This window comes from Camelina sativa, chromosome 10 (genome assembly GCF_000633955.1).
Source record: "Camelina sativa cultivar DH55 chromosome 10, Cs, whole genome shotgun sequence".
NCBI classification, from domain to species: domain Eukaryota; kingdom Viridiplantae; phylum Streptophyta; class Magnoliopsida; order Brassicales; family Brassicaceae; genus Camelina; species Camelina sativa.
In genome coordinates, this window is record NC_025694.1 from 10,217,468 (window position 1) to 10,243,278 (window position 25,811).

Genomic DNA, 25,811 nt, shown 5'->3' on the forward strand with positions numbered 1-25,811 from the left:
CATCACCTTCAACAATAATCAACTTTGATTGGATTTCCTTATTTTAATTGACACCACATGTTACATGAGTAGCCACTATATACGATGATGCAGGAAAAAATAGATTAATGAATTAATCTATCGACAAAATTATATCTGATTTATAGGCCGAGAAAGCATATCTGTATTTATATTGATACTTAAGCAGGAACCGTGGTACATGACCTGTAAAAGCACATGGAATTGTACCCTGTTGATATAAACAAAACTAAGATCTTATTTCTATACTTTTTATCTTTTAAGATTTAGTGGCTTAATTTATTAAACATTATAAAAGAGTGGTCAAGCAAGATTGCTTTCTACACTAAGTTGATTATTCTAATGCATATAGTTTATTTTATTTTCCAACTGAAAAATAAATAAATGTAAATGCACAATAATACAGAATTTGTGTTAGTTGTTACTGAGTTTTAAACTAAAACATAACCATAGAATATATTAGCTCATGATAAGCATGTATGTATATGGACGTATCTTGACTACTCGTTTCTAGACTTCAACTTATAATATCTCTCTTATTATTTTTTCCAAGCTTTGGGTTAGGTACACTTCATCAGTACCGGAGGGTTTTGGTACCCGATTACGACTACTCCCCACCAAATTGGGTCTGTTGTCATAATGTCATTCTCTCTTGTTCGAGATATGACGGGGATCTATGCGTTATAATTCCTGCAGCAAATCTCTTTCCATATCGAGAGAATACGCAAAATAGAAGAAATAAATGACAAAACGAGAGGACGTACGACGAACATATTATATATTCATATCTTACTCAGTTCATATGAACTTTATCAGTTTTGTGAATATTATGATTTTTCAAAGTACAGAATACAGATGCATGTCTTTTACATTTTTGAAGAGAATGTTTTTTGTTAATTTGATCTCTCTTTACACTTAGTTATGTTTTCAATTAACTAATAAAATTAAGAAATTTATTCTTAGCAACACGTATTCCAAGAATTATAGACTGTGTCAAAGGAAAACAACAAATTCACTCTATCACGACTCCACAATTACGTTTTAAAAGCTTTATATGTAAATTTTATAGGTAAAAGAAATAAAAATAGTCAAAAATGAAAGATTATGAATTTTATGAAGTAACAGAGCATGATTTCGACGAAGATAAGATCAGAACAGGTATATAATTTTTTAAAAAGTTGTCGCAATTGGTGCGACTGAAATGATGATGCCTAGTATATGAGCACCATCGTCTACCACTTGTGGCCTTTGCATGGAGATTAAAGCTATGAGCATCATCTTCTACCACTTGTACAAGTGGCTTTGCATGGAGATTAAAGTTATGAGCATCATCTTCTACCACTTGTACAAGTGGCTTTGCATGGAGATTAAAGTTATGAGCATCATCTTCTACCACTTGTACAAGTGGCTTTGCATGGAGATTTAAAGTTAGTTTCTTTCACTTCTGGAACTGCAAGGGGTTGTGCTAGTGTGTAAACAGTTGTGCCTTAGAGCCATATATGGGAATCCTAACATATATTCGGGTATCTAACAGACTAACACTTTGATCAACAAGCTCATAAACTGGATACTTTGATCTGATTATTTCACATGCATATATAGATTTTTATATTAAAATAAACTATTTCTAACACTAACCTTAACTTCTGTGAAAAAAAAAATTAGATTCAATGTATCTAATAAAAATATTAACAAAAATTGGCATACCTTTTTCATCTGAACTCTACTATAAAATTAATAGTTTAATATCATTATTTAAAAAAGTTCTCTTTTAGAGCATCTCCACTCCATCCTTCTTTTTTGTCTATAATAGAAGTGAGTATTACTCCAACCATCCTCTATTCTCACTTCTAAAATAGAAATTACTATATTTAACCTTCTTCTATTCTCACTTCTAAAATAGAAATTATTATATTTCTTTTTTTATAGAGAAAAATCATAGAGTTATTCTATATATAAAATAAAAAATAGCAATATCTATTTTAGAGGTGATAATAGAGGTGAGTCACCTTTATTAAAAAAAATGGAGAGAAAACCAATGGAAATGATCTTAGATGTATCCAATACGGAGATTAAATTAATTAAACAAATAAAAACTGAAGAGAAAGAAAAAAAACAGTCTCTAAATTAGGAAGTTTTAGAAACATCTGTAAGAGAATTGTGGACACATATCACCTAACAAATAATTCATTTAACAAAAAAAAATTGAAAATAAATTTTATAGAAGTCCAATAAGAGACGCTTTAGGGTTGTACCCGTTGGAGTTGGTCTTACTCTCTTATATACGATACCAACAAATGTGCCACCTCAACGCTCATCCAATGTCTGGCTTTGTAGGAAGTCGAACAATATATATGTCCAACTCCTTTAGAAATGAATACTTGGGCTTGGACCATCATCAACCGGCGAACTATGGAGTCGAAGGTTTTTTTTGAGAATTAAAATTCTACACAGTAGTCTCTATCCACTCCACTTCAAACTGAAAGCATTGATATGAGTCATGTTAATTATATGATATATAGAGATTCACAGAACCATAATTTTTGTTCGACGGACTGCCCATACCTTGCAAAGTGACGTATTTTCTTCCAGATTAGATTAGCATGTGTTTGCCATGTATATAGGTTTATAAGAATTAAAAGCTGTTTGACAAAAAAAAATGAAAATGGTCTCTAAAAATATGATCCAGTGTTGCTTGCACATCTAAACTAGCAGAGTGGATGGTGCATGGAGAGAATCCGTGCGGTACACTCCGCTATACTAAAAGGACTATATTAGTTAGATGATATATATTTATATTTGTCATATTAATTATTTAATTAGACATATTATTTAGTTTATATATGTAGATCATTTGTTAGTAATTTTTATTTTCGAACTAATTTGATTGGCTTTTTTATTATATAGATTATATATCAAACATTTTATATTGATTAGTTAATTACTCTTTTTATTTTTATTTTTGTTCTATATTTTGAAATAAAGTTTAGTTTTAAACGACATCTAATGACAAAAATTTGACTATATTAACATTCTTTATAAATGACATTAGGGAAAAATAAAATATTTAGTACAAGTATGACTCCAAAAGCACCTTTACGTACCCATTATTTACTTCGTTTTTTCTTGGGGGCTAATATTAGTGGAAAAAGTATGATTTTAAAAATTATTAAGTATGATTTATGAAATTATGAACAAGAGACTTTCAAAAACTCCTCACTATTTGTGCGTGTGAAATGAGAGGCTAACTACTAAATTCAATTAGGTTCCAAAAGTTTCCGTAACCTTTTTTTAATACCATGACTCCATGAGCACCATTTATTGCAAAAGCTTATATATGGGTTTTGGTTTGCTTGTACTAAATCTATCTATAAATATACATTGTTTTGCTCTCTTCCCCATCAGTACTTTTCCCTGTCCCTCTTTCATGAACATGAAATCTCAAACTGTTTTGGATCATGAAAGCGATCGCACATTTAGAAAGTTGCAACCCTCACAATGGGCTGATCACTTCCTCTATGTTCCGTTCGATGAATTGGTGAGTATATTTTCTATATTATATATCGCTATATATATTATGATGCATAGAACACTTAGACAAAAAAAAATTATGCCACAAAATACAATTAAATTATCTATTGAATTAACTAAGATTGTAGGCGGGTAGTTTATATTTTAATGTTTTTGTTATGTCACCACCTGAATTCACTTCTTGTAGGATGTTTGTTATTGAAAAAAAAAGTTATGTTCATGCTCATGTCCTATTCCATAACTTCTTCTAGGAATTAGATGTCATTGCAAGTGAACTCGAAGTAATCAAGCCCAAAGTTAAAGACATTCTCATGTCACATTCCCAAGCCGAAGGCCATGACTCTGCTAAGAGGCAAACTCTTTTGATTTATTTGATGACCAGTCTTGGTGTTGCATATCNTATAGAGATTCACAGAACCATAATTTTTGTTCGACGGACTGCCCATACCTTGCAAAGTGACGTATTTTCTTCCAGATTAGATTAGCATGTGTTTGCCATGTATATAGGTTTATAAGAATTAAAAGCTGTTTGACAAAAAAAAATGAAAATGGTCTCTAAAAATATGATCCAGTGTTGCTTGCACATCTAAACTAGCAGAGTGGATGGTGCATGGAGAGAATCCGTGCGGTACACTCCGCTATACTAAAAGGACTATATTAGTTAGATGATATATATTTATATTTGTCATATTAATTATTTAATTAGACATATTATTTAGTTTATATATGTAGATCATTTGTTAGTAATTTTTATTTTCGAACTAATTTGATTGGCTTTTTTATTATATAGATTATATATCAAACATTTTATATTGATTAGTTAATTACTCTTTTTATTTTTATTTTTGTTCTATATTTTGAAATAAAGTTTAGTTTTAAACGACATCTAATGACAAAAATTTGACTATATTAACATTCTTTATAAATGACATTAGGGAAAAATAAAATATTTAGTACAAGTATGACTCCAAAAGCACCTTTACGTACCCATTATTTACTTCGTTTTTTCTTGGGGGCTAATATTAGTGGAAAAAGTATGATTTTAAAAATTATTAAGTATGATTTATGAAATTATGAACAAGAGACTTTCAAAAACTCCTCACTATTTGTGCGTGTGAAATGAGAGGCTAACTACTAAATTCAATTAGGTTCCAAAAGTTTCCGTAACCTTTTTTTAATACCATGACTCCATGAGCACCATTTATTGCAAAAGCTTATATATGGGTTTTGGTTTGCTTGTACTAAATCTATCTATAAATATACATTGTTTTGCTCTCTTCCCCATCAGTACTTTTCCCTGTCCCTCTTTCATGAACATGAAATCTCAAACTGTTTTGGATCATGAAAGCGATCGCACATTTAGAAAGTTGCAACCCTCACAATGGGCTGATCACTTCCTCTATGTTCCGTTCGATGAATTGGTGAGTATATTTTCTATATTATATATCGCTATATATATTATGATGCATAGAACACTTAGACAAAAAAAAATTATGCCACAAAATACAATTAAATTATCTATTGAATTAACTAAGATTGTAGGCGGGTAGTTTATATTTTAATGTTTTTGTTATGTCACCACCTGAATTCACTTCTTGTAGGATGTTTGTTATTGAAAAAAAAAGTTATGTTCATGCTCATGTCCTATTCCATAACTTCTTCTAGGAATTAGATGTCATTGCAAGTGAACTCGAAGTAATCAAGCCCAAAGTTAAAGACATTCTCATGTCACATTCCCAAGCCGAAGGCCATGACTCTGCTAAGAGGCAAACTCTTTTGATTTATTTGATGACCAGTCTTGGTGTTGCATATCACTTTGAGAATGAGATCGAAGAGATCTTGTCACATGCCTTTGAAAAGATGTATGATATGGTCGTGAATGAACAAGACCTTTACACAATCTCCATCTCATTTTGGGTTTTCAGAACGTATGGACACAACATGTCGTCAGGTAAGTAACTGTGTGCATATCATTAGTTAAATACATATCAGTTACCTTGTTTATTTCTTCTTCGATGGAAAGGTATTAAAATCTTTGATGTACATAGATGTGTTCAAGAGATTCAAAGGAGAGGACGGAAAGTTCATGGACTCATTAACCAAGGATGCTAAGGGCATGTTGAGCTTATACGAAGCCTCTCATTTGAGGACGATGAAAGATTGTATAATGGACGAAGCATTGAGTTTCACTACGAGACATCTGAAGTCGTTAGCAGGACGAGAAAGCCCTCATCTCTCAAGGCTTATACATAATGCTCTTGGTCTATCACAACATTGGAACATGGAAATACTAGCCGCGATGGAATATATTTCATTCTATGAACACGTAGAAGACCATGATGAGATAATACTCAAGTTTTCAAAGCTCAATTTCAAGTTTTTACAACTTCTATACCTCAAGGAGCTCAAAATAGTTACAAAGTATGTAATCTCCTCAATACTTGTACATAGGGATTTTTATTTACTCATTCCAACATATATATATATATATATGTCCGTTTGTTTTGATGCAAGATGGTATAAGGAGTTGGAGTTTGCATCTAATCTGCCGCCTTACTTCAGAGACAGAATCGTGGAGTTACATTTTTTTGTGATATCGATGTACTTTGAGCCACAGTTCTCATGTGCGAGGATTATGTTGACTAAGTTCTACACAGCCGAAACCATCATCGACGACACCTTCGATAGATATGCCTCCATTCATGAAGCTGAAATCCTCGCAAATAGCCTAGAAAGGTACTACGCTACATGTTAAAATTCCATAAAATATCAATATTAATATTAGTGATTATGATAATCATGAAAGATATATTGATGATGTACAAGGTGGGCTCCTGATAAAGATATGGATAGACAACCAACTTATTTGAAATTCGTGTTTGAGTTTATAATGGATGTATTCAAAGATTTCGAAAGAGAAGTGGGGTCTGAAGGAAGATCTTACAGCGTGAAAGGCACACTAGACGAGGTAACCAATCTAAACTCTTTTAGCTAGTGACATGTTAATTATAACATGTACGGGTATGAAAATGGTGGTTGTTTTATGTATAAAAAATCATCTTTGGTTGGGGTAGTTGTTAATTGTTATCTACTGTGTATTTTTCCATTTCTCTCCAATTTTATATATCTTATATGCTTCCTAAAAATATACATATTATGTTTCATTAGGCTATTCACTCTTAAGCTGAAACTCATAAACTATGCATGAAGATTCCTAATAGAATTGTTTGCTTTAGTAAAATATTCGTCATATTTATACTTTTGAGCATGCAGTTCAAAAGACTCGTGAAATCCACCCTTGACCTTGCCAAATGGGCGCAAGCCGCTAACGTTCCTAGCTTTGAGGATTACATGGAGGTTGGTGAGGTTGAGATCACGATGTATGCGACTATGGCTGGCACTTTGATGGGTATGGGACATATTGCTACGGAGAAAGCTTATGAGTGGCTCAAATCAAGACCAAAACTCATCCAATCATTATCTATAAACGGGCGTCTAATGAATGACATGGCCGGTTTTGAGGTACAGAGAATTAATCCTCTCTGTATATAGTTTATTATCTAAACTAATCCCTCATATCTACAAGACTACAATCACTTTGAATTCCTCAATAGAGATAGACAGATAGTTATCCTAGCTCCAAGTACCTTCTGTTTCCTTTTAGTATTCATAAATAAGTTATTATGTAATTCCAAACTTACGTGATTTGATTAGGATGACATGAGTAGAGGATATGTAACTACTGGGGTCAACTGTTATATGAAGCAATATGGAGTTACCAAAAACGAAGCTTTTAGGGCACTTCACAAAATGCGTGTGGACAACGACAAAATAGTGAATGAAGAGTTTTTGATGACAAAAAATGTTCCAAGACGAGTTCTCAAGGAAGCCATCAATTGTGCACGCATGACCAACGTTGCCTACGGCTACGGTGAAGGATTAACCGAGCCTGAAGGCAAAATTAAGGACTATATTATTTCTCTTTATCTTGATCCGATTCGTCTTTAAAGATTTTGCTTTATAACATTGTAATGATTATGACATGTGGCGTTTGGTATCATATGTTATGATATTTTGAAGTAATATCTTTGTCTTTGGCTCTTGATTTTTTTTTTTGTCTTTGTAGTTTAATTTGTACGTGGAAGCTACGTAGAGATCTTGTCATGGAAAATATCGTATATTTAAAATATGAGTTGATTAGCTAGTAACAAGCTTTTGAAAGTTGTTTAGCAAAATACCAAAAGTTTTAAGGAGCCCAGTGGTGTTTTATGTTTTAGATAGTTTGACTATGGGCTTTAAGTCGGCATAGAAAATAAGTTAGAACCTAGAGAAAAGAAAAACAGTAAGAATCAAGCATCATTATTGTCTTCTAAAAAATTGGCAAGCATGTCAAAATGAGAATCGGTGAAAGACTAATAGTTGGAACTTGGAACCCTACTTAAATGAAAACATGCTTTAGATGATATATACAAATTGGTAGATTACACTCGGTAATATCAATATCGGGCTAGCTAATTAAACTATTGCTGCAGGAGGAGGAATGTTTTTTTTTTTTTTTTTTTTTTTTTTTTTTTTTTTTTTTTGGGTTGAAGAGGAGCAACGTTACCTAGAATATAGCTGAATATGTTGTGGTTACTTTAGATTGTGGTTGTTTACATAGTGTTCATTTACTTTGCGTTTATGTTTGTTATTTCGAAAAAAAAAGAGAAGGTTAGGTAAAACCAGCTTTATTGTGATTGATGACTTTTTAAAAAAATTATCTACTCCTATATGTGTGATTTCAATTTTATAAACAGGTTAAAAAAATATTCTTCTCATCTCAAATTTCAAAATAGTTGACTGATAAGATGTAAGTTAAAATTTTGAGAATATTTAGGGACAAAAAATTTCAGTAAAGGCCAAGTCTATATTGGGCGGAGGCCAAGTCTTTTTCGGGGAGATATTTTTCGGTGCCGCCTATATTGGAGGAAAGGGGTTCCTTTCCCGTTGTCATGTGGATGGTTCATGGAAAGGTACGGACCCTTTTCAGGGCATGAGTTGGTGGTGTTGTGATGGAGAAGACTCAACGATTCTTCTGGGAGCACGGAGTCACAAAAGAGGCCTTACCCCCTTACACGCGGAATTACAAGCACTGATCTGGGCTATGGAATATTTACTGGTGTTGTTTGTCAGACCTTTGAGACGAACTGTGCAGAGTTAGTTGCGATGGTGCAGACGCCGGACGATTGACCCGCTTTTTTGAATCTGCTGGAGGATTTCTCCTCACTCAGAACTTCATACCCTTCCTTCACCCTAGTCAGGATCCAACGAGACTTCATCGCAATGGCAGATCGCCTTGCTCGGTCTTCAAGATTTTTAATTTCTGAATCTATTTTTGTAAACTCTTACCCTACTGTTTAGGCCACCAATCTTGGAGTGCTCTTTTAATCTTATTAATGTTTGGTTGGAAAAAAAAAAATCAGTAAAGAATTTTGGAAAAAATATTTTCAAGGAATAGAATAATTAATTAAGGAAAAAAACTATAATTAAAGTATATTATTTTTGAATTCTATGATATTCAATTGATTTTGCATATTTAAATCTTGTGTTTGTTAAAATAAAAAATATATATTCAACCAAAAACAAACATATATGATTGATATTGTGGTATATAAATTTGATGGTGGAAATTTACAAAATTGGTAAGCTTTAAGATTTTTGTCCAATAATATATTAATTAAAAAGTTAAAAGATGTAGGAATTTTTTTTCCAGTAAAGTATCTTTGAGTAAAAAGATTTTAATGGAATAATGACTATTAAATTATGAATAAAATCTTGCATTATATTGAAGTATTTAATATTTGATATATTGCTAAGTTAAAAAAAATACTATAAGATAATTTTATAAAATTTAAAATATTTATGGATATTAAGAATCATGTTTTTGTTAAAAAGAAAATAGCACAAGAGTCATATTGTGGTCTATAAATTTGATGGTGGAAACAGATTCCATATCATTTTGTAGTGAGCATGGAAACCACATCTGTTTTTAGGCCAAAACTTGGGTCTCAGTTTTCTCTTCGTTCTTGGACAAATTTATTTCCGTTAAGCAAACTCTATGGCTTTCCCATTATGTCATTTTCCTGTAAGCCTTTAAAGCATATTCGTTTGAAGGCCACTAATACTCTGACGTGTGGTGATCAAGAACGTATTCGCAAGTTCAAGAAATTGCCAACTTCTGAATGGACCCATTATTTCCACTCGATTCCCGTCCATGTCTCGGTGAGTCCATATATATAGTTGGTTTCTATAGATGTAGAGAAGGTTAACACATGTGTACATATTTTACTATTAGGAAATGGATGTCCTCCCGAGAGAGATCGATGAACTAAAGCCGAAAGTCAAGAACACACTCATGTCTTCTCAAAGCATTGACTCAACAAAAAAGACAATCCTTGTGATATATTTGTTGGTTAGCCTTGGCCTTGCATATCACTTTGAGGACGAGATCTATGAAATTCTAAGAGAGGGTTTCGAAAACATAGATAAGATAATGGACCACGAGGATGATTTGTACACAGTTTCCATCATCTTTTGGGTTTTAAGGAGATATGGTCATCATATATCTTCCGGTAAAGGATCTCTACCTAGGATTTTGATCATCATTGACGTCTGAACATGTGTTTGTTATCTCTAATTATTATGTATATATATAACACCTTGATTTAAATTTGCTCAATAGATGTATTCCAAAGATTCAAAGGGAGCAATGGAAATTTTAAAGAATCTCTAATAGATGCCAAGGGTATGCTGAGCTCAGCTCAGTTTCAAGTTAGGCTCAGTTTCAGTTCTTGAAGGTATTGGAGTTGTCCATACTTTGTAATGCTTCGTCTAGAATATAATCTTTTGCCGTCCTCAATGTGAAATTCTACTCAAGATTGCTAAGCTCAGTTTCAAGTTAGGACAACTCCAATACCTTCAAGAACTGAAAATCCTTACAAAGTATGTAAGCTCCTCAATTTCTATGGCTTAACTTACAATCCTAATAAAAACTTTATCCTGATTACATATCTATATCTTTGGATGCAAGATGGTACAAGAAGCTAGAGTTTGCAACTAACTTGCCCCCTTACTTTAGAGACAGAATCGTCGAACATCATTTCCTTGTGCAAGCGGTGTTCTTTGAGCCACAACTCTCACGTGCAAGGACTATGATGATTCAATACTTCACTGGTTTAGCGCTTCTAGATGACACATTTGATAGGTATGCGTCTCTTCCTGAGGCTGAAAGCCTCGCCAACAGCTTGGATCGGAAAGGTATGTACGATATGACTTAACACACATACAAAGTTATTATCAGAACTCTAGATAAACAATGATCATGATGTACAGGTGGGCTCCTGACGAAGCAATGGATAAACAACCTGATTATTTGAGATTTGTGTTGAACTTCATTTTGGATACTTTTAAAGAGTTTGAAAGAGAACTTAGGCCACAAGGAAGATCTTACAGTGTAAATGCCACAATAGACGAGGTAACCAACTAAAAAACATCTTTGTAAGTATGATTATGTCAGCCAAATATATATAGAGAATTTGTTAGAAATACTCTTTTTGAAATATTCTTCTGTTTTAAGTTATAAAATTTTTTAGCCTTTTTATTTTGTTCTATTTTATAAGATTTTTTTTTCAAATTTCTATACATTATGTATGTATATTTAGTATGTATTATTTTTTTCTATTGGTTAAATTTTTTGAATAAATATTTAAATATATATTTTATATAAAAAATAGCCAAACATTTTTGATTTCTTACACCTTGTGCTTTTAGCTAGAAAATCTTATACTCCCTCGTTTCAAAATATAAGATGTTTTGGAGAAATATTTTGTTTCATAATATTTTTTTTCAAATTTCAATGCAACTTCTAGATTAGTTTAGTATTTTATATTATGCAGTATTGTTTTTGATTGGTTGAACTTGTTAAAAGTAAAGACTTCTTAATCTGCGTGCTTTAGTTAAAACATCATATATTTTGAAACGGAGGGAGTATATTGGAACTGAGAGAATATACATACATTAATCAAGGCGTTATATTGTCTCATGGCTTTGGAAATTTTTAAACTGGTAAGGTTTTTTTTTTTTTTTTTTTTTTTTTTTTTGGCTCAACCTCAACTTTCCAGTAACCAAAGTATTACAACCAAATCAAAGAAACATTACATTCACCTCTTAAGACTTGGACCAAAACAAATGCAAATGGTTGATCAAGTACAACCCTGGAACACTAGGCGGATCCAACGCTACCTGATCGAGAACCATTGCATCATTTTTTAACCACAGTGAGATAGATAACACACCACGACTCGGTGTGAAATCATCTCTTAAACCACCTAAATTAACCTAATGACACAAAAACAAATACTAACACAGAGAAAACCAAAAAACTACTACTGAAAACGAACAAATCCCAGCTATGAGAACCTCTAGATCGACATGTAGAACTTGTCCCAATAACTTCAACACCCAAAGGCGCATCATCAGAAGAGCTTGGTCTCTCCGGCTTTCACTGTTCCAGTCCTAAACCTAAAAACGGACAATACATCCGACTGACCCGACCAAGGGTCGTGAGGCAAAACCGACGAAATAGCTGCTTCTCCGAACTAACCAAATAACAACCAAAATGCTAATCTTCTAAAGATGAAAAATTGAGAACACAAAATAGCATATCATCACCTCACAGTGCAAGAACGAGGCGCTACATCACTTCCATCGTTTTACAAGGCACACTCCTTGGCCGGACTGAAACTAAAACAAACCCCCCTTGCTGCAATACACCGCCATGGCTGGAATGCGAGGTCGGATCTGAATAAGAAGCCAAACCCAACTACAGAAGCTCGTCGAAGAGAAGCTTCATCTCTTATTGCTCACCGAAGCCAACAAACCGCCGGAGACAAAACCGCCGGAACCAGCAAGCGAAGACGCCAACCCAGATTCGCCAGATCTAGCCATAGAGTCGACGTTGACCTCCAACATCGAACCAGATCCTTCCACAGTAACCACCACCACGGAATCTTCGCTTCACTCAGCAAGATAACTCCGGAACCACCACCATCGAGAGGCACCCAACCGCCGGCGAAAGGAAGACAAGGAGCAGGAGAAGACAACAAAAGAACTACAAAATAACTAAAGGGTGGAGCCCTCTCCGATGCCGGAAGGGCAACCAGAGAGGCAGAACGAAGCCGGCGACTTTCCTCTCTCTCTCTTTCTCTCTCTAGCGGCTAACTGGTAAGGTTAATATTTTCAAAAAAAAGTTCTTGGTGGGTATTTCATTATTTTAAATTAAAATATTTTTGAAGAATACTTTTTTTGTAGTCTCAAAGAATATTTAATTTTGAGCATGTGCAGTTCAAGGCAGCTATGAAAGCCAACATTGATCTCGAAAAATGGGCACAAGCTGCTCACTTGCCTAGCTTTGAAGAGTACATGGAGGTTGGTGAGGTGGAGGTCACAGTGGGTGCGACCTTGGCAGGTATTTTCATGTCTATGGAAAATATGGCTACGCAGGAAGCTTTTGAGTGGTTAAAATCCAGACCAAAACTCGTCCAATCTTTATCTATAAAAGGTCGTCTTATGAATGATTTAATGGGTTATGAGGTACAATTACATAAATCATTTCTTCACATATCGGTTATGTCTACTTTCTTGTTCAATCTATATTACCAACTGACACATATATTGGTTAGGACGACATGAGTAGAAGGTATGTCACCAATGCCGTCAACTGTTATATGAAGCAATATGGGGTTACCAAAGAAGAAGCTTTTAGAGAGCTTTATAAAATGGTTGCAAATGCCAATAAGACACTAAATGAGGGAGTTCTTGACAACAACTGGCGTTTCACATTCTCTTATTAAGGCAACTATTGATCTTGCACGCATGATGACCGTCGCCTACAATGTAAATGAAGGATTCACCAATCCCCAAGGAAAAATCAAGGAGTATATGATTTCTATGTTTGTCGATCAAATCCGTATTTAAGAACATATAAAAATGTTTTAGTGTGTTTGATTTATAAATGTGTCCCTTGTTCTTTTTGCTTTTTCACAACATAATGTGAAAAAATCTGTAGCATGGGAAATTAACTACAATTCTTGGATGGAAACTGAATAATAGAAACACACAAAATATTAATTAAAAGAGAGAATTTTTAGGCGATTTGCGATTTCTTCGTAGATCTCCGCCGGAGATCGGCCTCACGCCGGTTCTCTGAGAATTTCCCCTTTCTCCCTCCTCTTCCTTTCTTTCCCCATGGAGACTGTGCCAGCCCCCCTCGCGTTTTCCGTTCCGCCTGACCCTACGTCTCCGTCAGATCTCGCCATTTCATCTGAACTACTCTCTACTTTGCCACCGATTCCTACTGTTACTACTCACTCGACTGCCCTCTCCTCCTCGGTTCCTATCAGTGTTCCTTGTACCGCAGCGCCTACATACGTCGAACGGTTTAAGGCATCCCTCCGGAACCTGACGAAAGTCTCTTCTCCTATACTCATTGAAGATGGAATTCCCGTCGAGCAGGCTCCGGATTCCGTCTTGTTAAGCGCCTCTGAACAATGGAAGGGACATCTAATCGCCCAATTCCATGGACTCATTCCACCAGCCTCGAAGATATTTGCAGATCTGAACCCGGTTTGGGGGAAATTTGGAGATATCACCGTTCGTATCGTCTCAGATACTTCTTGTTTAATTATGATTCCGTGTCTCTCCACTCGCGACTGGGTTGTTTAGGTAGGGTACTGGCAGGCAGGTAACTGTGCCTTCTCAGTCTATCCTTGGTCCGCTGGTGCCTCCTTGGAGATGTTCGAACTTTCCACGGCTCCCACTTAGGCAATCCTGAAGAACGTGCCCCCTCAGATGTACTCCTTTGCTGGCATTAGTGTGATTGCTAGTGCGATAGGAGAACCTCTTCACACGGAAAAGTCACGGTTGGATCCTTACAACTTTGGAAACACCAAAGTCAAGGTGGAGATTTCTCTTGACAAACCACCGCCAACAACAATCATAGTACGAGACGAGCTGAAGAATTCAGTGAAAGTTGAAGTCTCGTATCCTCGTTTGCCCCCGAAATGCTGCAATTGTGGCAGGTTTGGTCATCTTCTCAATCGATGCCCACAACCTCTTCAGAAGAAACGCTTTGATGCATCCTCAGCCCAGGGGTTTGTTCCTTCCGGCACAGCGATCACGACCACGGATGTCAACCTTGGTAAGGAGCGCTCCGGACCATCTTCTTCCTCAGTACATAACCCATCTTCACATGAGGTATCTCTAGCCACATCTTCTCCGAGGCGTGTGAGACGACGACTGGGTCCTAGACAGAGAAGTAAGGCTCGGAGTAGGAGCTTACCCCCGGGAACCGGATCTACCTGTCATCGCCCTGATACTTCGATGTCCCTTGTTACTCAAGATAAAGTAAGAGAGTGGATTCAAGAGAGTAAGGAGAAGAGGAGGAATACTTCCCCTGTAATCATAGATCCTGTTGTGGATCAGCCTTGGACTCTAGTGGAGACAAAGAAGAAGGTTAAGGAAAAGAACAAAGAGGTGGCTAGCTCTGTGGATGGGCAAGCTCGAGGCTCCTCAGGAAGTATAAATATTGGTACGGGGTTCCCTGGAGCGAATGCTTCAAAGAAACTTGCCAAGATAGAGTCAAAAAAACCATTTGGAATCGAGAGGAAAGAGATGTCTTACCGGCCGAGGGGTCAAAAGGTGGATCGGGGTAAGGATATCTCTGCAGATGCGGTTTTGAACTCAGTTTCTCAGACTGATCGGGGGTCTCCCTCGGTTAGTGCTGACTAACTTTAGAAAGAGCATAGCTCTACCTTCACTTTTGGGTTATTGATGACGAAGGTTTTTTGCTGGAATATTAGGGGCTTAAATAGCTCAGCTAGACAACGGTTCTTAAGGAATTGGATAGCTAAAAATAAGCCTATAATAGGCAGTATTTTGGAGACGCATGTCTTAGAGGAGAATGTGAACCACATTTTGAATAACTCCTTCCCGGGTTGGAGGGGAGACTATACTTATGAGTATGCGGAACTTGGTAGGATCTGGGTGGTATGGGATCCGTCTATCTCGGTTATTTGTCTTTATAAGTCGGCTCAAGTGATGCTCTGTAGCATTTTTACACCAGCAACACAGGAGAGCTTCTCGGTTGTTTTTGTGTATGCGTTTAATACTCAGATTCCAAGGAGAGAGTTATAGGAGGAGCTCCTAATGATCACTCAATCTTCACCTGCCAAGGATATCCCTCTTATGGTCATGGGTGATTTCAACCAAATCCTTTCAGCAGGAGAACATTACTCGGTTATCCCTCACCAGTTGCCGATTGCAGGTATGATGGAGTTTCAAACTTGCTTGGAAGCTACTGGTCTCTTAGACATGCCGAGTAGAGGAGCTTTCTATACCTGGTCAAATCAACAGTCTGAAGATCCGATCCTTCGTAAGCTAGACAGGGTGCTGATAAATGAGCATTGGTCAAGTTCTTTCACGGAATCCCTCACTGTGTTTGACCCCCCCCCCTCGGAGACTCTGACCATTCTCCAAGTTTGGTGTATCTATCCTCCCTAGTGGAAAGGAGTAAGAAGGCTTTCAAGTACTTCTCCTTTCTATCTACTCACCATCGTTTCAAGACTGTCATTACTGAAGCCTGGCGGTCAGATGGTCTTGTTGGCTCTCAGCTGTTCTCTCTTGGTCACAAGTTGAGAAATGTCAAGTTTTCTTGCAAGCATCTTAACAGGGAAGGTTTTGGTAATATCCAGCAGAGGACCAAGGACTCTCTTGAAGCGCTGGAATTGATACAAGCCTCGTTACTGACCAATCCCTCGGATACGCTTTTCAGAGAAGAATATGTAGCGAGACAAAAATGGAGGTTTTTTGCGGATGCTCAAGAGTCTTTCTATCGTCAGAAATCTCGTCTCAGATGGACGAAGGAGGGAGATGCAAACACAACCTATTTTCATAAGTCAGTGGTTGCAAATCAAGGCCGTAATTGCATTAAGTACCTATGCGCTGATGATGACGAGAGAATTCATAATGTTGATCAGATTAAAGATATGTTAGTGGCTTACTATCGCAATCTGTTAGGCTCGGAGAGTGTTGGAGTCCAGCCTATGTCAGTAGAGGAGATAAAAGAGTTAACTCATTTCAGGTGTGAGCCTCAGTTAGCGGATGGCTTGGTTCAGGTTCCGTCTGATGCTGAAATAAGGAGAGCTCTGGTGTCTATGCCAAAGAATAAAGCCCCCGGCCCTGATGGGTTTACAGTGGAGTTTTTCTGGGAGGCTTGGGATGTTGTTGGTCCAGATGTGGTAGCAGCGGTGAAGAACTTCTTTATCACAGGTCACCTCCCAAGGTGTTTTAATGCAACCGCCATCACTTTAATCCCCAAGATTCTAGGGACGGATCAACTCTCCAAGTTCAGACCAATCTTTTGTTGCACGACAGTTTATAAGATCATTGCGAGATTGTTAAAGCAGAAACTCAAGACTTTTATTGTTGATGCTGTTCAGAGTAACCAATTAGGCTTTGTTCAAGGTCAGCATCTATGCGAGAATGTGCTGCTAGCTTCGGACCTGGTGTCCAACTTCCATGCCTCGGGACCGACTACTAGAGGATGTTTGCAAGTGGATTTAACGAAAGCCTATGACAGCCTCAATTGGGACTTTCTTTCAAACATCCTCCAAGCAATAGAGCTCCCTCCAGTTTTCATTGCCTGGCTGCGAGAATGTTACACGTCTACCTCTTTTAGCATCGCCTTTAATGGAGAGTTGATCGGTTGCTTCCCTGGAAAGAAAGGCCTGAGGCAAGGAGACCCCATCTCCTCACTCCTGTTTGTTCTTGCAATGGACGTCCTCGCCAAAAAGCTGGATAAAGGAGTGGCTGATAACTCTTTTGCTCCGCACCCTATATGTGTCGATCCATTGATCACGCATATAAGCTTTGCGGATGATATTCTCATCTTTTTTGATGGAAGTGAGAGATCTTTGTTGGCAATTCTTGAAATTCTTGATCAGTTTAAGTAAGCTTCAGGACTCAGTATTAACAGAGACAAGACGACACTGTTCCTTGATGGAGATAGTTCCCAAGCAAATCAGTCGTTGGCAGACTCTACTGGCCTTCAACAGGGCTCCTTCCCAGTCAGATATTTAGGAGTGCCACTCACCTCCAGAAAACTGAGGAAACAGGACTACCACCCTCTACTTGATCGCATTCAGAAAAGATTTTCAGCTTGGACTGTTAAGCATCTCTCATTTGCTGGACTTCTTCAGCTGATTCAGTCTGTGATTTACTCCACCATCACTTTCTGGGCATCGATCTTTATTCTTCCCAATAATTGTTTGGAGGAGATTGAAAGCATGTGTAGCGCTTTCTTATGGAAAGGTGCTCCAAATTCAGCTAAAGGTGCCAAGGTTGCATGGGATTCAGTCTGTACACCCAAGGAATGTGGAGGTTTAGGGATGAAGAGACTCACGGCTTGGAATAAGGTTCTGGCTCTCAAGTTAATTTGGATGGTTTTTGCGATGAGTGGTTCTCTTTGGGTTGCGTGGGTTCGGAGGCATCTTATAGGCCACAGGAATTTGTGGGATTTAGATGCACCAATCTCGGGGAGTTGGATCTGGAAAAACTTGTGTAAGCTCCGCTCTATAGCGAGATCCTTTATCGTGTGTGAGGTGATATCGGGATCTACTTGCAGCTTCTGGAAAGACAACTGGACATCCTTGGGACCTCTCTTAGATATCACGGGAGAGATGGGTCCTCGTGTTACAGGGCTTCGCCAGGATGCTTCGGTAGCTGACGCTGTTAGAGAAGGCCAATGGTGGATATCTAACAGTCGTACTCGGAACCCCATTGTTCTTCTCTTAAAACAATGCCTTCCTCTCCCGACGATAGTTAACTCACAACCGGATGTAGGGCCCGATCAGTTTCTATGGAAGATTGGTGATGCTGCGGCCTCGGATACTTTCTCTACTTCAAAAACTTGGTTCTATCTGAACCCTCCAGGACCTCGAGTTTCTTGGTATGAGGCGGTTTGGTTCAAAGGTAGGATTCCCAGGCATGCTTTTATCTCTTGGCTCAACTCTCGACACAGGCTACTCACGAGAGATCGACTCCGCAGTTGGGGACTAGCGGTGCCTCCTCTCTGCTTACTCTGCAACACAAACGATGAGTCACGACAGCATCTTTTCTTTGATTGTGATTATTCCTCAGAGATTTGGAAGTATTTCACGACACGAGCCCATGTTTCTCCTCCTCCTCTGTTTCAGGATGGAGTTACATGGCTGAAGAATCCTTGCAGAGACAAAAACACTGTTTTGATTCTTCGGCTAGCGTGTCAAGCATCGGTCTACATAATCTGGAAGGAACGCAACTATCGTATTCATACCAACACTTTTATCACGGCTCAAACTCGACTTCTGGAAGTTAAGAGTATCATTCGGTGTCACCTTGATCCCTTGTCACGAGCTCAGCGTTTAGCATCGCCATCAGACTCTTTCTTAGTTATCTGGTTCCGTCTATTTCAGTAACTCTTGTAAGCTGGTTGTAATCTTTTTCTTGTTACTATTGTAGGTGATTAAAAAATATATATATATATATATTAATTTTTAAAAAAACTACAATTCTTGCATGGGAAATTTCACAACATTTATGCGTCATCTATTACATTTATATTTTAATTGTTTCCTAAGTGTTGATTTGAGGTTCAAAATCCTAATATGATATTCAAACATAACCGGTTGATCCCTTGCGATCAAAATTGGTATTGTTTCTCACCGTCCAATTTGAGGCAGCAAGACATTAATGACTGACGGACTAGGTACATGTCCATTGAAGGCCAAAAGACATTAATGAAAAACGTACTTAGGTACATTTTGAAGGTGAGAATTTTCAATGAAAAATTTCGTATATTTTTAGCAAAACACACACAAAATTCAAAGAGACAATTGTAAGGCAAAACAGAAACAAAGGTAACATTACTAGAAAAACAAAAAAAGAGAGGACAAATCGACAAACTCACCACAGTGGCGGAGTATAGTGTTCCACTTGGTTTTGAAATGGTTTTTGCCAACCATATATAAGGGATATAACCATCCTACCAAAAATATAAGGGATATAACCAAGTATTACGTGTAAAGTGATCAACAAGAGTGAGGTAGTTCGTGTAGTTGTCAACACAGGCTACACAGCTGTAAAGATGTTCAAGTCTTCAAGAAGACACGTAGATATACAAGAAGTTTATGCTATCTACTTATAGCCTTCACTGATGCAAATACCTATCCTCCCCGAACCTTGGTAATATTATACATAGGTAGGTCGTGCAGGCTGATCTATCTTTTTGATCTTGGGCATGGTCTTATGTCAACGATATAAGAATATTTAATTTTTTAAAAATGATATAGTTTCCATTTTATAGGAGATGAAGTCAACAACACTTTGGGTTATATCATACCAAAACGTGCAAGTCATGACTAAATTAGTCACCGACGTGCAACCCATCCTGCTCCGTATTTAAGTATCAATCAATCTGTTTTGGCCTTTTCGCCAATATTACATTTTCTAATTTATTCTCATTCAATTTCAGGCCAAAGAGACAAAAATGGCAACAGATGTTCTCAGCTTCCATGGCGATAGTAGTCTCGAGGACTGGCATGATTTTGAGGTTCTTGGCCGCGGAGACGAGCCCAAGATTCTGCTCAAGAAGACAAGTATGCAATCCGTATCCGAGAGGCGGATCTCGGTTGATCCGCAATCGCTATTGTCGAGGAACGAGAGCTTCGATATGCTAGTCTCACGCCCACGAGACATCGATGACATGGCGCTTTCTCAGCCGTTGGATAACCAACGGAAGACGAAGTTTGTGAGCTGCAGCCTTCCAAACTCAGCAGCCACGTCACCTAGACGTAGCTCGAGTCATAATTGGAAGGACAGAACCACTGAGCAGGTTCTTGACCTAATGCTGGTTCAAGATGCGGCCACTGCGTTTAGGAGAAGCAAATCTTGCGGCGAAGGACGTGCCTTTACACCATCGCTCGATTTCGACATGTTATTGCATAAATCAAGATATGGACAACATAACCATAATAACCATCAGCATCATCATCAACATGGCTTCTCTTCCTCTAATTCCAAGAGTCTCTCTCACAAGAGTAGTGGAAACAACTCTTTCTTCTCAAAAACAGAGTCCAACAAAACCAGCAGAAGCAATAGCAATACCGCAAATTCGAAAAGCATCAGTTCATTCGAAGACGGATTCAAATGCAGCGCCTTGTGTCTCTACTTACCAGGTTTCAGCAAAGGGAAACCCGTGAGATCGTCTCGAAAAGGAGATTCATCATTCACAAGAACCACCACGATGACTTCCTCTCAATCTATGGCAAGAACCGCTTCCATCAGAGACACAACGGTGCTGTCGGCTCGAGCCTCCCTAGAGAGGTTCGAGTGTGGTTCATGGACCTCTTCGGCTATGATTTACGATGATAATGCAGATCTTGGTGGCCATTTCTTCGACTTGCCTTCGGAATTGATTAAAGGTGGGCCGGGAGAGAATGACCAAGACGATCCTGTTTCCGCGGCTTTCGTGTTCGACAAGGAACCTAATTTGGAGAAAGAGATCAAAGGTGTTTTGAAGACTTCTGGTTCGAAATCGAGAAGATCAATGGAGTCACCACGTCACGTTCGGTTCTCAACCTCGTCTCCTGTTTCTTATCCGACGTCTCCCATACATTCAATCACGCCACGGTTGCTACAAGCCACCGAGGACTTCAGTAGTTTCTTGGAAGCTCAAGCTGTGTGAATGGAGAGTTTTAACTATTCTTTTTTTTCATTTTTTTTTTAAATTGATTAACCGAATGAAGATAACTTTCTCTCGCTGGATATATTTTTTCCTGTAGCAATTGCCATTCGAGAGAATTAAAACTTTTCCATTGTAAAGACATGAATACACGAGAGGAAAATTTAAGTGAAATTAATTTATTATTTACATCTGTGGGATGGATAGTTTCCAATACTGTTTACTCATTTTCATATTGTGTTAATATACTATTTACCTACCCAAAAAAACAGACATGTAAATCAATTCAAAAATATTTTTATGAATTCATATTTCAAGTTTTCTGAATAAAAATTTGCAATCTATTTTAATTTATTTGAATAAAACATTTGCAATATTTGGATTGCATCACTTTCATCGTATTGACTACATCAACCAGACAGCCACAATTGATTTGCAGTGACCTCATTGCTTTAACAACCGTCCAAGATCATTCCCAACATTATACCATATGAACAAAAAATAAAAATAAACAACACTGCTGTGCTAGATTCACGTACTAACTAGTTTATGATAACTCTGTATTCTCAGAGAATATTGCAGCTGGAGAGATCATGCAGCCTTGGCCAGTTTCTATTAATACTCCCGTAACGTCAATATATTAAAATTTATAACCAAAAAAGGGACCATCAAAAACATTAAATTTGACCAATGTGTCTTGACGTGATAAATCACATATAGATACACACGTATACATTTATTGATAACCCGTTACCATCACTTCATTTTTTTGGGGAAAAAAACAAAACAGGTTTAAAAAAAAAATTGATGTGAAAATCGGGAAATGGTAGGCTTTATTGAATGTGATATATTTATCTTACATGACGATTTGGGTTCCGTACCGTCGGTGAACATCACTAACCCTAAAATATCTAGCCTTAACCACGGCCATCTTTGTGTGTGTGTGTGTGTGTGTTTCTTTTTTAAGAAAATGTTGTGAATGGGGTGGTGGTACACTACAGTCTACAGTTTGCACTAATATATAAGTTTCTTTCATCCGTAGCTCCAGAACGTCTCCATGGTTCCAAACACCAAAGTTTTTAGATACTTTTGTGTAGTAATCACTTTGATGTTTTTCAACGTCGTTATGATCAAATATCTAACGAAGGTGATTAAGATGTTTTTAATCAATTGCTGAAACGAACCGTTGGGAAAATAATAATTTGTGTTGTGTAGGTCCAAACATAAAGCTCGAATGATTTATTAACACCACATGTTATTATAATTAATACGAATAAAATAGTTTTTTTTTTTTAATATAATGATGATGGAACACACTACACTTGTAATCTAGTGCAACAAACGACCCCTTTCTAATGGCAGATTTAACAACCACGAAACATGGGTTCCGTATGTCCCTCTTTACACACGATCCACACATTCGGTGAACGTCGAGAAAAGCTTAAACGCACGTTCCTGACCCTCCACAAAAGAAAGCAAAAGAATAAGAACATGATTATTCCTTCTAATTATGCGGACGGTGATTACTATACTCAAAAGTGACCTTTTCTAATCCATACAGAAGAACATATTTATATGTACCACCGAGTTTTTAAAGCTGTATTAATGAACCCATTACCCAAACTATGATACAATAAAAGAATATACCCCCAAAAGAAAACAATAACGTAATGTCCCAAATCTCGACAACTTCTAATTTTTTCTAAAGATGAATATTACATTCACTATTCAGTTTTTTTTTTTTTTTTTTTTTTNTTTTTAATCATCTCTTCTCTTCTCTTCTCTTCTCTTCATTGTCGTGTCCGTAGCAGCCGGTCACCGATCGTTCTCAACTCAAACGTCCTCACGGCGAGGCCAACTTCACGGATCGTAGTATCGAGCACGTAAGGAGTGTTCTCGAAAAAGACGTTAGAATCGTTGAAAAGCTGACGACAAGGCTCGCGTCGCTGAGAGATCGAACCATGGTAATGGAAGTAACGGATTTTGCTCTCGGCCTTGTGGTATGTTCTCCCTTGCAGATTCTGAGACATATGGACTCCTGTCGCGAATACATTCTCAGGCTGGACCGCGTATTTCCTATCCCGTCTTGGAACTTTCTTGACGTCTCTATACACCAGTTTCTCAATTCCCCACTTCCTAAAAACATTACAAGCATAAATACCATTTAGAGATCAAATCAGTAGTATCGGTCCTAGAACTTAACCAAAACCGTATGAGGAATCAAAAAGATAGAATAATTGAAACATCTCTAACTTAAATCACATGATGTGAAATAAAAGCAAAGATCTGGACCGACATAGGAGACTAATACGGAAATGCACAAAGACTTTTGCAGGCCAAGTGTTGACAGAATCATATCCCTTATTGTATAACTATACTAATTATATACTCCAAAAATATATTCCAAGTCACTCAACACAACAGAGCAGCACATGGGTTTTGGTTTTACGAAAAGCTCAATGATTAAAAAAAAAAATGTGTGTTTACCTGTAAGTTCTGGCCGGACCATCACCGTCGTAACAGATCCGACTACTCATAGGCATCTGTTCAATAGTAAACTGAGAATATCCTTCCAGAGATTCCATAACCGACGAGATCGTCTCTTTCGCCGGAACATAAACGAACTCATCAACATCGAAGAAGAACATCCACTTAGCCATGAACCTATACCTATGCAAACAATCATTCACAACCATGAACTGGTTATGGTAATACCCATCGAACCGTTCTTGATCTCTGATATCATGTAACGTCACTCTCCCTAGCTCAATCCACGGCTTTAAAACCTCGAACACTTCCTCGTGGATCCCTCCGGCGTCGTGTAAAACGAAATGCGAACGTTCGCCGAAGAATCTGACGTGGTAAGCGATCCATTCCCTGACTCGCTGCGGGCTCAGGTTGCCGTATAAGGACGAACCGCAGTAGAGGTAATCGTACTTCTTTTTCGTGGCGGCGGCGGTGGTGGAGTTGTAGAGATCGAAATCGACGGAGTTTGGGGGTTCGGTTAGGACTGGGATTGAATCGGTGAGGTTGAGTTCTGGATCTCCGGTGGTGGCGTGGAGGATGAGATTACCGCCGGAGTTTTGTTGATTCACGGCGGAGAGTGACGAGAATGTGCAGTTAACGACGACTGTTGTGTAGATCCGTCCGTAGCCCCAGTCGGTTAGGATTTTAGACCCGGTTGTTGAAATCGGATCTTGATTCGGGTCGGACGAGACCCACTCGCATCTGTAGGAAGGGTGACCGTACACGTGTAAAGGTTTCGATGCTAATCCGATAACGGCGAATGAGTTAACGCCGCCTCTGTAAGCGCTCATGGAGACGAAGTTGTAAGCTGCTGTGCCGTAGCCGGTAAACGTCCGTTTGATAACTCCGTTATCCAAAATTCGATCTAGCTTCACCTCCGTCGTCGGGGAGGAAGAGGAGGAGGAGGATTGTTCTACGGTGGCTGTGGTGGTGGTGTTGAGGGGGAGGGCGGAGGAGAAGCGAGAGATGCAGAAGCGGAAATCGGAAGTGGAGAGAGAGAAAGAAGAAGGTAAGAAAGGTAAGAGAGTGGCTAAAGTGAAGAGAACGAGTAAAGCCATGAAAGTGAGCTTGAGCTCGGCGGAGAAGTTCCAAATAACGCCGACGAGGAGCTTTTTGTCTTTGTTATGGTTTTGTTCTTTCTCTTTGACCATTGCCATGGTGCCTCTTCCGTCTTCACCAGTGGATCTTCTCGTATAAAGAAAGAAAGAAAGAAAGAAAGAAAGAAGATGAATTAGATTCTCTCCTCCGAAGTTGGTGTCTCTCTCTCTCTCTTTCTCAAAGGAACGAGTCGGTGAGTCGAGTGGCTATCTATTATAGTCTGTAATGTGTGAACACACCTGTTTTTATTTTGTCTTGTTACCTGCGGCTGCTTTAATATTAATGACATTTCCCTAATTTGTTGGGATGTTATTTTTTTTTATTTTTTTTGTGTGTGTCTTAAGTGTAAAGTCTAAACCTTATTATAGTAAAGTAGTTACACAAATGGTTAAGGTGACCAGGAAAAAAAAAAAAAAAACTCAATCCATCGATAATTTAGAGATTACAAACATTCATTCCTATGGAGGATGAGATTATTTAGCTAGAAGTGTTTTAATTCGTTTCTTCTGTTTTTTTTTAGCTAACAAAGTACTAAGGAGTAAAACTGGCTTTTAATATAGTACAGCTTTTATTTTTGGTAAAGTTATCAGAGTTCTTCATTTGGGTCGGATGGAATAATCTTACTTCAAAAATAATTGTCTTTGCTATTTTCTGTATTATTTTTGACTTGCAGACGTCAGAGAGGAAACCGTATAGTGAAGGGAAGGTTAGCTCAAAATTATTCAGAAATAAATATAATAAAGAGACAGAACAATTTTAAATTATTATTGGAGAAATAAATAAAATAAAAATTATTATTGGAGACCATATTAAGGGGGGGGGG

The 25,811-nt window shown here is 37.7% G+C and overlaps 3 protein-coding genes and 1 pseudogene across 3 annotated transcripts; 3 read left to right on the forward strand and 1 right to left on the reverse strand.

The window, feature by feature from the left end:
• LOC104718290 (putative terpenoid synthase 7) lies at window positions 4,732-7,632 on the forward strand. The gene is made up of 7 exons (XM_010436007.2): window positions 4,732-4,970; window positions 5,215-5,500; window positions 5,598-5,970; window positions 6,064-6,285; window positions 6,376-6,517; window positions 6,823-7,071; window positions 7,264-7,632. Exons 1-7 carry the CDS (start codon window positions 4,740-4,742, stop codon window positions 7,555-7,557), a joined length of 1,797 nt encoding a protein of 598 aa, XP_010434309.2. The 5' UTR covers window positions 4,732-4,739; the 3' UTR covers window positions 7,558-7,632.
• LOC104720225 lies at window positions 9,522-13,563 on the forward strand (annotated as a pseudogene).
• Window positions 20,080-21,514, forward strand: LOC104718291. The gene has a single exon (XM_010436009.2). The coding sequence runs from the start codon at window positions 20,171-20,173 to the stop codon at window positions 21,365-21,367; it is 1,197 nt and encodes a 398-aa protein (XP_010434311.1). The 5' UTR covers window positions 20,080-20,170; the 3' UTR covers window positions 21,368-21,514.
• Window positions 22,845-25,218, reverse strand: LOC104718293 (galactan beta-1,4-galactosyltransferase GALS3-like). The gene is made up of 2 exons (XM_010436010.2): window positions 23,852-25,218; window positions 22,845-23,500 (listed from the first exon to the last, which is right to left on the reverse strand). The coding sequence occupies exons 1-2, from the start codon at window positions 25,045-25,047 to the stop codon at window positions 23,155-23,157; spliced, it is 1,542 nt and encodes a 513-aa protein (XP_010434312.1). The 5' UTR covers window positions 25,048-25,218; the 3' UTR covers window positions 22,845-23,154.